Here is a 13,346-nt window from a genome sequence, read left to right as displayed (position 1 = left end):
AACAAAGGTCTGTCTAGTCAAGGCTATGGTTTTTCCAGTGGTCATGTATGGATGTGAGAGTTGGACTGTGAAGAAAGCTGAGTGCCGAAGAATTGATGCTTTTGAACTGTGGTGTTGGAGAAGACTCTTGAGAGTCCCTTGGACTGCAAGGAGATCCAACCAGTCCATCCTAAAGGAGATCAGTCCTGGGTGTTCATTGGAAGGACTGATGCTGAAGCTGAAACTCCAATACTTTGGCCATCTCATGTGAAGAGTTGACTCATTTGAAAAGACCCTGATGCTGGGAGGGATTGGGGGCAGGAGGAGAAGGGGATGACAGAGGATGAGATGGCTGGATGGCATCACTGACTCGATGAACTTGAGTTTGAGTAAACTCCGGGAGTTGGTGATGGACAGGGAGGCCTGGCATGCTGTGATTCATGGGGTCGCAAAGAGTCAGACACAACTGAGCGACTGAACTGAACTGAGAATTTATTGAGCTATGAAAGGCAAAGGAAGCATGTAGAAAATTAGGACACAAAATGTATCCTAAGAGGAAAAGAAGTGGTATAACAGCTACCCTTGAATTTGACAGTTTCTTGTACAAACCACCAACCTGCGCATAGCAAAATATTATTTCAAAGGAAATGCCAATTTAAAAAACAAATACATGCATGCTCAGTTGTGTCTAACTCTTTGCAACCTCATGGACTGTAGCCCACAAGCTCATCTGTCTATAGGATTTTCCAGGCAAGAATGCTGCAGCAGGTTGCCATTTCCTATTCCAAGGGATATTCCTGATTCAGGGATCAAACCAGCATTTCTTGCATCTTCTGCATTGGCAGGCAGATTCTTTATCACTGCGCCACCTGGGAAGCCCCCAAAAAACAAGTACAGAAGGTTCCCAACTTATGATGGTGTGACTTATGAGTGGTATGATCCTCTCTTGAGACAGTGAGCAGCAGCACACAGCCATGTGACCATGAAAGTAAACAACTAATACAGTTACCACCATTGTGTACCCATACAATAATTCTGTTTTTCACTTTCAGTACAGTGTTCAATAAATTACATGAGATAATCAACACTTAATTATCAAATAGGCTTTTTTTAGATGATTTTGCCCAACTGTAGGCTAATATAAATGTTCTGAGCATGTTAAAGAACATTCTATCATGTTAGGTAGGTTAGGTGTATTAAATGCACTTTTGACTTATGATATTTTCCATTTATGACAGGTTTATCAGGATGTAACTCCATCATAAGTCGAGGAAGATCTGTAATTCAATTTTAATAATGTGTTAAATACAATTTTGATTGAGCTTGTATGTTCTGCACATCATTAATAAAGTGTAAAATAAGAATACCATGATTCTCCTTTATCCTTATTCTCATAAAATTTCTTCCTCTTCTAGAATGACAAAAGCTATTGTCATCAGTGCCTCCTGTACAATGTTACAAACCCATCTGTCCACAGTTCTTCAGGCACTCTGTCTATCAGATCTAATCCTTTGAATCTATTTGTCACTTCACTGTATAATTGTAAGGGATTTGATTTAGGTCATACTGAATGGACTAGTGGTTTTCCCTATTTCTTCAATTTAAGTCTGAATTTTGCCATAAGGAGATCATGATTTGAGCCACCAGATAACTATGACAGTGTGATTACTCACCTAGAGCCAGACATCCTGGAATGTGAAGTCAAGTGGGCCTTAGGAAGCATCACTACGAACAAAGCTAGTGGAGGTGATGGAATTCCAGCTGAGCTATTTCAAATTCTAAAAGATGATGCTGTGAAAGTACTGCACTCAATATGCCAGCAAATTTGGAAAACTCAGCAGTGGCCACAGGACTGGAAAAGGTCAGTTTTCATTCCAATCCCAAAGAAAGGCAATGCCAAAGAATGTTCAAACTACTACACAATTGCACTCATTTCACAAGCTAGCAAGGTCATGCTCAAAATTCTCCAAGCTAGACTTCAACAGTACGTGAACTGAGAACTTCCAGATGTTCAAGCTGGATTTAGAAAAGGCAGAGGAACCAGAGATCAAATTGCCAACATTCATTGGATCATAGAAAAAGCAAGAGAGTTCCAGAAAAACATCTACTTCTGCTTCATTGACTACACTAAAGCCTTTGACTGTGTGGATCACAACAAACTGTGGAAAATTCTTCAAGAGATGGGAATACCAGACCACCTTACCTGCCTCCTGAGAAATCTGTATGCAGGTGAAGAAGCAACAGTTAGAACTAGACTTGGAACAATGGACTGGTTCCAAATCAGGAAAGGAGTACAGCACCCTGCTTATTTAACTTATATGCAGAGTATATCAGAAATGCCGGGCTGGATGAAGCACAAGCTGGAATTAAGACTGCAGGGAGAAATATCAATAACCTCAGATGTGCAGATGACACCACCCTTATGGCAGAAAGTGAAGAAGAACTAAAGAGCCTCTTGATGAAGGTGAAAGAGGAGAGTGAAAAAGCTGGCTTAAAACTCAGCATTCAAAAAACTAAAATCATGGCATCTGGTCCCATCACTTCATGGCAAATAGATGGGGAAACAATGGAAACAGTGACAGACTTTATTTTCTTGGGCTCCAAAATCACTGCAGATGGTGACTGCAGCCATGAAATTAAAAGACACTTGCTCCTTGAAAGAAAAGCTATGACAAACCTAGACAGCATATTAAAAAGCAGAGACATCACTTTGCTGACAAAGGTCCATATAGTCAAAGCTATGGTTTTTCCAGTAGTCATGTATGGATGTGAGAGTTGGACCATAAAGAAGGCTGAGCACCAAAGAATTGATGCTTTCAAACTGTGGTGTTGGAGAAGACTCTTGAGAGTCCCTTGGACTGCAAGGAGATCAAACTAGTCAATCCTATTTAACCCTGAATATTCATTGGAAAGACTGATGCTGAAGCTGAAGCTCCAACACTTTGGCCACCTGATGCGAAGAGCTGACTCATTGGAAAAGACCCTGATGCTGGGAAAGATTGAAGGCAGAAGGAGAAGGGAATGACAGAGGATGAAATGGTTGGATGGCATCACCAACTCAATGGATGCGAATTTGAGCAAACTCCAGGAGATAATGAAGGACGAAGCCTGGGGTGCTGCAGCCCATGGGGTCACAAATAGTTGGACACGACTGAGTGACTGAACAACAAATTGTCATCAGATGAACTCAGTGTGTCATGGGTGAAAACTGCTGATATATTGGATTCTTCATATTAAGCTATTAAATTTAGCATTAATTTTAAAAGTATTGAATAGAAAAGTTATTGAAGAGGGCTTGTGAGGGCAAGCAGGCCTCTTATGGAAAAGAAACAGACAAAAAAACAAGAAAGGTAAGGTATGTATAAAAGGGGGGAAAGGAAAAATACCAATCATAATACAAAGAGTAAAGAGAAGAGAAACATTCTTTATTATAAATAGAAAAAGTCAGTCTTTAAAGTTCTTTAGTGTTCAAGGCTTATATTACATATGAAAAAACCAGTTAGTATTAACAAGAAAGGACCATGCTAACAATTTTGTGAGCTAGATATATTCAAAAAACCAAAGTAATTCTTCTTTAAATTCTTATAATAGTCTATAAATCATTTCTATCATTAGGTATGCTTTGTTCCTGCTATTGGTATAGTCACATAATTAATGCTTTCTTTTGGATTTATGAACACTATAGGAATGTTTTGGATTTTTAAATAACATTTTTCTGATTACAAGTATAAAACATTCATTTTAGGAATTCATAAAATAGAGACAAATTATAATAAACAGAATGATAATCACTTATAACTCCACCAACTGGATATAACCATGGTTAACATTTTGGTGTGTTTTCTTTTCAAAGGCTAAGACTTTTTAGTTGCAGGCAGCATTTAACTAAGCTTATTCAACATTTTATCTGAAATGATAATGACTGATATCCTGAGGGAAACACACACACATCAAGTAAGTTCAAGCACCATCTTCTTTCAAAAAAGGTCAAAATAAATAGGGTTAACTCAAAATCACTGATTTGTATCTAACTTGAGCATTCAAGCATTAAAACCAAGTAAATCATGTCTAGGTTCTGAACCTAACAGACCCCATGAAGTCAGGCATGAATCACCAAACTTTCTTTCTGGAAGCAATCAATATTGTAGCAAGCCTAGGGGTAAATTCAGGCAATAATTATATGTCATGATATATAGAAAGACATACATACAGCTGAAAGAGGCAGAACAGGAAATGGAAAAATAACAAAGAGCCCTTGTGCTCTGCTTTGCCCACAGGGCTCCAAAGTGGGTGTTAACAGCAAAATGTGGCAATTCTGAACTGGCTTAATAACTTTGTCAAAAAATGCTTGGAAATAACTCCCTACAGTGTGTAGCTGAGGATCAACCACAGTTAACTAGCTCCAATGCAGTGTAGGATTTGTTTCTGTGGGTGAGTGGGCTCCTACCACATGCTGCAAGAAGTCATTTCCTCTGAAGACAAAGCGGACAATTGTGCTGCTTCAAAGATTCTTCATTGTGGGGCACAGGTAGTCTTCTGGGGTTCTGGGACTATCCTGCTTCTTGATCCAGGTGCTGGTTACACAAGTGTGCTCACTCTGTGAAAATTCACTGAGCTATACACTAATTATGTCTGTACCTTTTTGGTATGTACATTATTCATCAATAAAATTTACATATACAAAAAATTGTTCACCTCTAAGCAGTATTTGTGGTACCCTATCAAGTAAACTTTGGGGAAAAGCCAACAATAGTTTATAGTTCAGTGGTCATCATGAATAAGAAAAGCCATTTTACACTTGATGCTCGGGTCTGGTGCACTGGGATGACCCAGAGGGATGGGATGGGGAGGGAGGTGGGAGGGGGGTTCAGGATGGGGAACACATGTAAATCCATGGCTGATTCATGTTAATGTATGGCAAAAACCACTACAATATTGTAAAATAATTAGCCTCCAACTAATAAAAATAAAGGAAAAATAAATAAATAAATAAAATCTTAAAAAAAAAAAAAAGAAAAGCTATTTTAGTCAATGAGGTGCTGCTTAAGCAAGCCAACAAGGAAACTGGGTGTAAACTTCATTTGTGACCTAATTCCTATAATATAGGAATATTATAAGAATACTATAGGAGAAGAGGAACTAAGGCACAAATGGTGATCAAATCTTTCAAAATGCCAAGGCCACAATAGGTAATGAATATGGGTTAGACCAGATCATGTTTTTGACTAGTTAGCATATTTTATGTAAAGCTCTCTGGTGTATATTTTTGTTTTAAATGTTCCAATTCACATCCCTCCACATCACCAATTCTGCACTTCTTTTTGCTAGTTATTGGAAAAGAAGCTCAATTCCCACCCCCACCAAAGACTGCCATCTTCAGCTTATAAGAGAACCCTCTTTCTATTTTTAATTACATGGGAAAATGCTTATAACAAGAAGTAGGATACAAAACTGCATATCTAGTATATAATTATAATTCTTTACATAATACATATATAGAGCAAAGGGAGAAAATGACAACAAACACATCCCCAAATGCTAAAATGGTTACATGTATGGCTTTTTCTGTTTTCCTTTAAATTGTCTGTATTTTCTTAATACTATATTAATATTCATGATAAAAGCAGGATACCAAACTATACCTATACATGGAAAAAGAGACAAGAAGGGATATTAACAATACCGTCTCTGCATTGTGGAATTATGTGGAGCTCTTATTTTTAGTTTTCTGTATTTTCCAAGTTTTCTGCAAGAAGCATAGTTAAGTTTATAATCAGAAAATAATTTAGAAAATACCTTTGGTACTCTCCTTTATTTCCTCCACTGAAGCCTAAGAATAGAGACTAAATGCAATCTAGATGAGACAATACACATCTTCCATGTACTAGGGGAAATAGTTCCTTATGTGCTTAGAAAAACAATTCATCAATCAAACTATATTGATTTTTATATCATGGAATTTTTATATTATGGAATTCAACATTCACCAACATGTTCAGTGGAAGCACTTTAGTTGGAGACATAAATTGAATAGTATAAATGAAATTTTTAGAATATCAGAAAAAAATAGAAAAGAGAAGGTTCAATGGAAATACTCATTGTCATTATTTCTTTGTTATCTAGGTCATATTACTATTTAAAAACCATAAACTAGCATATGATGGTGACCACCATAGAAGTTAGGGTGCTTGCAATCTTAAAGTATTTATATAATCTTATTTCTCCTTTTTTTGTATATCGAGTCAGGAAGCTCAGTACTTAGCATACAGTAGACCCTTGATAAATGTTCAGTGAATTGAGTTTCAATCCCATTTTTTAGATATTTTTCTAGGGAACCTTATGATCCTCTGTCATTCTTGTGTATTTAAGGCCACTCAACAAGTATTTGCAGAGCACATACAGTAAAAAGATTTCTAAATTGTTATTTAGTCATTAAGTCAAGTCCGACTCTTTTACTACCCCATGTACACTCGCCAGGCTCTTCTGTCCATAGGATTTTCCAGGCAAGAATACTGGAGTGGGTTGCCATTTCCTCCTCCAGGAGATCTTCCCAACCCAGGGATGGAACCCACATCTCCTGCATTGGCAGACAGATTCTTTACCACTGAGCCAACAGGAAAGTTAATAAAGGTTCCTATGGGGAATATGAAATTAATAAAACATTAAAATGATTACAATACAGTAGGAAGAGAAAATGCATGAACAAAAACTACCAGTAAAATGCAGAAAGTACTTATAAGGGATGGAATTCTATGGGAGATAAAGAGATTATTTTGTTTTTGGTTGTGGGGGTTGTGGTGAGAAGAGGAAAAGAAGGAATGATGAAAATCCTCAAAGATGAGGAGGCATCTGTGTTGGGTTTTGAAGGATGGGTAAGTTTCTGATCAACAGAACTGTGAAGAAAAGGGTACATAGGCAAAAGCAGAAGTATGAGCAAAGGACTGATAATGGGAGAGGGTAGAGAATATGTTTCAGGATCAATATGATACAAGAGGTACATAAAGCTTCAAAACTAGGTTGGGACTAGATTATTAAGAGTTTATATGCCATGCTGAGAAACATAATCTAAAAATTATAAGTAATGGGCTCTTGAGTAATGGCATATGCATGTCCAGAGCTATGTTCCAGTGGCCATGTGGAAGAAGAACTGAAAGGAAGAAGTGACTGAAGGCAGGGAGACCAATTAGGAGGCTAATCATTTGTTTCCATTAGAAGACATTTGGAACTGTAAGCAGTGCAATAACAATTGCGAGGGAGAAGGGAACATATGTGAGAAGAAGGAAAAGTTTAAATCAACTGGACGTGGCAGATACTTATTAGAGGGAGAGAGTTGGGCCCTGGATGTGAATGCAAGGAAGAAAAGGTGTGAGATGAATGTGTTAATAAAATAACAGAAATGAAGCTAAAGAGAAGCAAGAGACTGCTTGGGAAGGAGTTTCAAAGAAGGAGTGGTCAACAATATCAAATACAGTTCTGCAGATAGATCAAAAAGGATGACCGTTAGAACAGATTTTGGAATGGTATTTTACCTTGGTAAATCATCACCACCCAATCTCTTCTCAACTTCTTTTTGAGCCTAAAGAGGTTCTTTTTGATGTCAACTTACTAGGGGGTAAAAAATAAAAATTAAAAAAACAAATAGAAAAAACAGCAAAACTCAAAACAGAATAAAAACTAAATGTCAAATGGTTGAGAAGGAACTGGGTGGTAATAAGCCAGTGGAAAATCCTATTCCAAAGTCCTTGTGAATGGAAAAGAGATTGGTTACTCAAGGGACAAGCAGTTATTTGAGAAAAGAATGACAAACATATGCGGGCCAAAAGATCATTTTCTTGTAAAGCATTCAGTTTACTCAACTTATTCCCAAAGAGTTACAGTTAGATGTCAGATAATATGGACCTTGGAGTACTCGTGGCTATTCATTTTCAAATTATATACCACAAACATACAAATTAATTTTCATTTTCTAAAATACATTTAGCTATCCCTATCCTAACTCTAAATGTATTTCTAAAATACATATAACTATCCTATCCTAAGAAAAATTATAGTTGCTTCCTAAATGTCAGGTTTTGTGTTAAACACTTTATCTGTATTATATCATTTAATTCCATTAACTTTATCAGGCAAGTTTTTTATTATGTCCATCTTACATAGGAGAAAACTAAGACATAGAGAAGTAAAACACTGGCCTAAGATTTTAAAAATAGTAAGTGGCAGGGGGAGGGAGTTTGGGATTAACATATACACACTACTATATATAAAATAGATAATCAACAAGGACCTACTGTATAGCACAGGGAACTATACTCAATATTTTATAATAACCTACAAGGGAATTGGGCCTTCCCCAGTGGCTCAGCAGGCAAATAATCCACCTGCAATGCTGGAGACGTGGATTTGATCACTGGGTCAGGAAGATCCCCTGGAGGAGGGCATGGCAATCCACTCCAGTATTCTTGCTGGAAAAATCCCACCAACAGAGGAGCCTGGTGGGCTATGGTCTATGGGGTCACAAAGAGTCAGACACGACCGAAGCAACTAAGCATGCACATAAGGGAAAAGAATCTGAAAAAGAATATGTGTGTGTGTGTGTGTGTGTGTGTGTGTGTGTGTGTATCTGAATCACTGTGCTATACACCTGAAATTACCACAACACTGTAAATCAAGTATATTTTAATTAAGAAAAAAAAACCCTGGGAATTTCCTTGGCAGTCCAGCAGTTAAGACTCCTGACTCCCACTGCAGGGGGCACAGGTTCTATCCCTGGTTGGGGAACTAAGATCCCACATGCTGCACTGAGCAGCCAAAAAGTAAAAAATAAATAAATAACTAAAAAGTGGCAAAGGTCATCTTCTTAATATGCTCTAAGAGGTCTTTCAACAATGTATACAACAAGCAACTGTTTTATATAGCAACCTCTATTCCAAGGGAGACCACCAAATCATTAACTTAAATGGCTTGGTTCATTCACTTTTTTACAGCCCTCAAGAATAATGCTTCTCTTGCCATCTCTTTGAATATGTTTCAAGTTCTTGTAAGCACGTCATGGATTATGAAGGTGGAAGCTTTGCACAGGTCTTTCAATAAACTCATGCCTGCACATGTTGACTCAAGGAAAACTATACAAGGAAGTACTGACACCACTTCAACCAGTGGGCTGTGTTCAATTAGAAAGCATGCAAGGCTCAGGCTCATCTGCTTGGGAAAGCAGACTAGTTAGTTGTGCAATAACAAGAGCATGCACAACGTGTCTCATCGTAACAACTCTGCATTTTAGATGGCTTTAGTGCTTACTCTAAGTTTTGGCCACTTCTTATCTGATTTTCATATTTAAATAAGACACGGACAGTGATTTAACTGTGCAACCAAAATTTTCTCTGAATTTTCTTCCCCGTTTCTGGATCAATTTGAATGAAAAATATCCAGAGATTTCAGGATCAGCTGTTAATAAAAATCTATCATTTACAATTTTTTATCTGAATGAATCAAGATTTTCTGGAAGATAGTGTACAGAAATAAACTGCTAGGTTGCTATAAGGCTATAGCTACCCTTTGGGAAAATTTGGTATCCATAAAAACAGCCTGATTTTTCTAATTGGTTGCGGTTGTATAGTGGAGTTTCTCTCCAATATACAAAAGTTTTAAAGCTACTGCTGTTAACCAGTTAGTTCTATTACTTGAAACAACTGGATCTTCATGGTCACAGAACTGTGATAGATAGGAGTGTGGATGATCAGCACTAATTCCACTGAAGGACAATTCAAGCACAGGCCCCTGTGAGAGGGGGTGGAGAAAGGTTTTGTAAAACAAAGTCCACAGCAATGACTTTTCCACATTCAGTGGCCCTTGTAGAATTCATGGCAATATATATTAAGTTAATCAACATTTAAACTTCAGTCTTACCTCTTTGCCACTAGGATCCAAGGAAATCATTTTCTGACCAGAGATTACAATGAACCCTGGGATTACTCTCAGGAATGAGCAAAGCAAACAACACGGCACTTTGCAAACAAAATATTTAACAACATACGTGGATGAAATGCAAAGTGATTTTCCCCTGTGTTGAAAAGTAGTTTTTCCAGGAGTTAAAGGGAGAAATGTGATTCCATTCCTCAAGTATCTAGCTAGCTCTTTCAGCTAGTTAACCTAAGTGTAACACTGCTACAGTCAGATAAAAATTCATTGCTACATCTCAGATAATAATTCATTTTTAAAGTGTCAAAACACTCTTCTGAGTTTTAATTAAGTGATCGATATTTAGGGCTTTATTTCTATATAGTATTCTGAAACAAAGGAGCCATGCTTAGATTACCAGTGTACCCTGACAGCTGTGTAAGCCTATGTTTGCTCATTAATTTTTTTGCATCTTGTTAACATCAGCCTATTATAATAACTGACTTTTAACTGAGTATTTATTATCTGCTAGGTAGTTTACATACATTATCCTTAATGATCACAGCAATGTAAATATCTCCATCTTACAGATGGGAAAACTGAGACTCAGTAAAGTTCAAAAATCTGACCAAGGACACAAAGCTATTATGTGGTAAATTCAGAATTTGATTCTCATTCTTAACTACAATGCCTGTGCTTTTCCTAGTACACCATACTATCTCTCCACAAAGTATAAGATGTATGCAGAGTGCCTGGAACATAGGAACGCAAAAAAATTAATTTTATTGTCCCCTAAAACTATCAGATAAATATAAGCTTATATCCTTAAACAGAAGTAGTATGAAAGCAGTCTAAACCAGAACTCTCTAATTAAAGAGTACTTTTCAATTCCAAATCATCTGTGCAAACAAATCTCATTTGGAGGAGGCAAAGTCAAAACCTTGCATGTAAGTAGCCAATTGAAATGGAAGGACTTTAAAATTTATGAGTCCTTATTCTTCCTTTCTATCAGCCTTTAAAAAGTATTTTCATTCTAATCAATGAATTATCAACCAAAAGAGATGGAGTTGCTGCTATCTTTACTCAATATAAAATCTAAGAATCACAGCATTTTAGAGCTGGAAGGGAGTTTATTTGGTTCATTTTTGTCTCTGCACAATCTGCAACTTGGCCTCCCGCTCCTACCTCTGTACTATCATTTGACTAAGTGAGTAACCTGTACAAGGTCACAAAGCTGGTAGAGGCACAGAAGGGACTAAAATGAGCTCAAATCTCCTGAGTTCCAGTTCAGTGCCCTTTCCTTTATACCACCCAGCCACTCTGTCTACAAGTGCTCTCTAGGCAGGGCCAGACACACTGTTTTAGGAAAAACACAAAACCTCCAGTAGCTAAACAAGCAGATTCATCTCTCCAGTGACTCCTAAAAGGATAATCACTTCATCCTCCTGGAAAACCTGTGGGAGTGGTTCATTCTTAGTCCTTTTCCATTTGATTGAGGAGGGAACCCAGGCTAGACTTCAAATAAGTTGCTCAAGGTCACAGGACTAGTAAGCAATGGAGCGAGAATTTAACCAACATCTGACTTGAGGCCCAGCTCTCAACAACTATGATACACCGCTAGTATGTGTCTCTGCCTTTTTATCCCCCCACATTTTTTTCTTTGTCTTTTAAGGCCTGGTATGAATACATAAACACAAATAGGGAGAAGGTTTCTGGAAGGATAACTGAAAAGGGAAGAAGAGTAACTCACCTCATCTGCACAAATGTAAGATCTACCTCGATTACATTTTCCAACGTCTAGGTCCTTGCTAGTCTCCTGCATAAACCTCTCCCTTTTAAGTAACACTAATCACCTGTTTTGTCACTCAATAAGCTAAATCAGATTTTTTTTCCCCAGAGGCCAAGGAAAGCAGTGATGCCAACAGTCACTTGGGGCCTGAGACCCCGGGGCAGAGAAGGATCCAAGGGCTGAACATAGCTTCCAACAAAACTGGAATGAGGTTAACAGGGCACAGTAACACAATCTTGTACCTGATTCGAGGAAACACGCAGAGAGAACAGGGAGAGCAGGGGAAAAAAATCTGCGGCGGGCCTGAAGCTGTGAATCAGGACAAGATTGAGGAAGGGATTTTCCAGATGGGCTTCTCGGTTAGGCTGCCTCTCAGTCATATCAAACCCAATGCCCACTACCAATGCCCACCCCATGCAAGCACCCTCACAAACAGCAGGAAAAGACGACGCAAAGAACCCCAACAGTTCTCTAGTTGCCAGTCTCCGCACTCCGTTGGTTTTTACCCTTGTCCACCAAAGAGGCAAATTCTGAAGGATTTTCCCGCCCAACCCCCCATGCAGGATGAAGCTGGGGAAGAGAGGACCCTGCCTCACTCGATGGGGACAGAAAAGACACTCGTCTTCCTTCGGAGCAAGGGGATGGGGGGAGGAATACCCTGAGAGAAATATGGGAAAAAACGGCCTCGGCAGGGGTTTGATGGGGCGCAATCGGATAGCTGCACTCACCCGGGTGAGACATGGGGATGACCTCATTGCGGGTCCCCGGGAAGTTAAAGATGACGGCTCCAGATGCCCCTCTCTCGTAAGCCAGATGGATCTTGTCTGCGAAGGTGCAACCCCCACCGCGCTGGATGAGGGCCAACCAAGACACTTGCACGCTGCCCCAGTCCCCCGGGACCGTGGGCACCGTGAAATTCGTGTGCGGGTTACAGGCGTTGAGCGCCCCTGGCCCGTCGGGCGGTACCAGGACCCCAGCCACGGGCTCGAGCGGCGAATCCTGGCCGTACACGCCCTCCTCGCTCAGCTCCCACACGGTGCGGTTCACTCCGGTGTGCGGAACCCGCCAGGACACGTTGAGGTACGCGGTCCACACGGCTTCGGCTCCCCTGGAGCCAGGGGTTTGCGGACTCAGAACCAGCAGGAAGCACCAGGCCAGCAATCGGGAAAAGCCACAACCACCGCGGCAGAAGATCCCGGCCCCCAGCAGCGGCCCCATGGTGTGCGCGCTCCGAGGTTCCCTAGGGCCCCTGGCACGCGCCTTCCCGACTCTCGGCGGGACCCCGGCCTGGGCCAGGTGCGCGCCAGGTAGGGAGAGGACCGGGAGAGACTGGCGCGCTCGGCGGGCTGGGTCAGAGCCGGCGGGCACGTAGCGTCGCCGGAGATGTTGCCGCAGAGGAAGCCCTTTGTGGCTCCACTCCTCTCCGCGACAGCCGGGGCCGCGTCGGGCTCCGGGGTTTTAGCGAGAAGCTCCGCCCCGTTGACTGGGGGTAGAGGTGGCTGGGAGGGAGGAAAGGACACTGCGGGACCGCCTCTTAAAAGGGTAGCAGGAGGGGAAGGCTTTAGACTAGGATCGGAAAAATGGACAGGTGAACTGTGGAATCAGCGCGAACAGAAACGCTCGCTGGTAGGATTCGAGTCCATTTTGAACTGCAAGAATGTATTTTTTTCCCTCGTAACGT

The 13,346-nt window shown here is 40.1% G+C and overlaps 1 protein-coding gene across 2 annotated transcripts in view; it reads right to left on the bottom strand.

The window, feature by feature from the left end:
* Window positions 1-13,113, bottom strand: part of RNF128 (ring finger protein 128) — a 64,353-nt gene extending 51,240 nt beyond the window's left edge. Inside the window, exon 1 of one of the 2 annotated variants that reach the window (XM_020877932.2) lies at window positions 12,394-13,113. In XM_020877932.2, coding sequence (XP_020733591.1) covers window positions 12,394-12,883 — 490 coding nt within the window. In that variant the 5' untranslated portion in view covers window positions 12,884-13,113. The remainder of the gene's footprint in view (window positions 1-12,393) is intronic. The other variant, XM_020877930.2, reaches the window with a different exon arrangement.
* Between the last annotated feature and the right edge of the window lie 233 nt (window positions 13,114-13,346).

Source organism: Odocoileus virginianus, unplaced genomic scaffold, assembly GCF_023699985.2.
Source record: "Odocoileus virginianus isolate 20LAN1187 ecotype Illinois unplaced genomic scaffold, Ovbor_1.2 Unplaced_Scaffold_1, whole genome shotgun sequence".
NCBI lineage: Eukaryota > Metazoa > Chordata > Mammalia > Artiodactyla > Cervidae > Odocoileus > Odocoileus virginianus.
The sequence above is the reverse complement of the archived record's forward strand: the minus strand, read 5'-3'. Positions and strand labels throughout refer to the sequence as shown.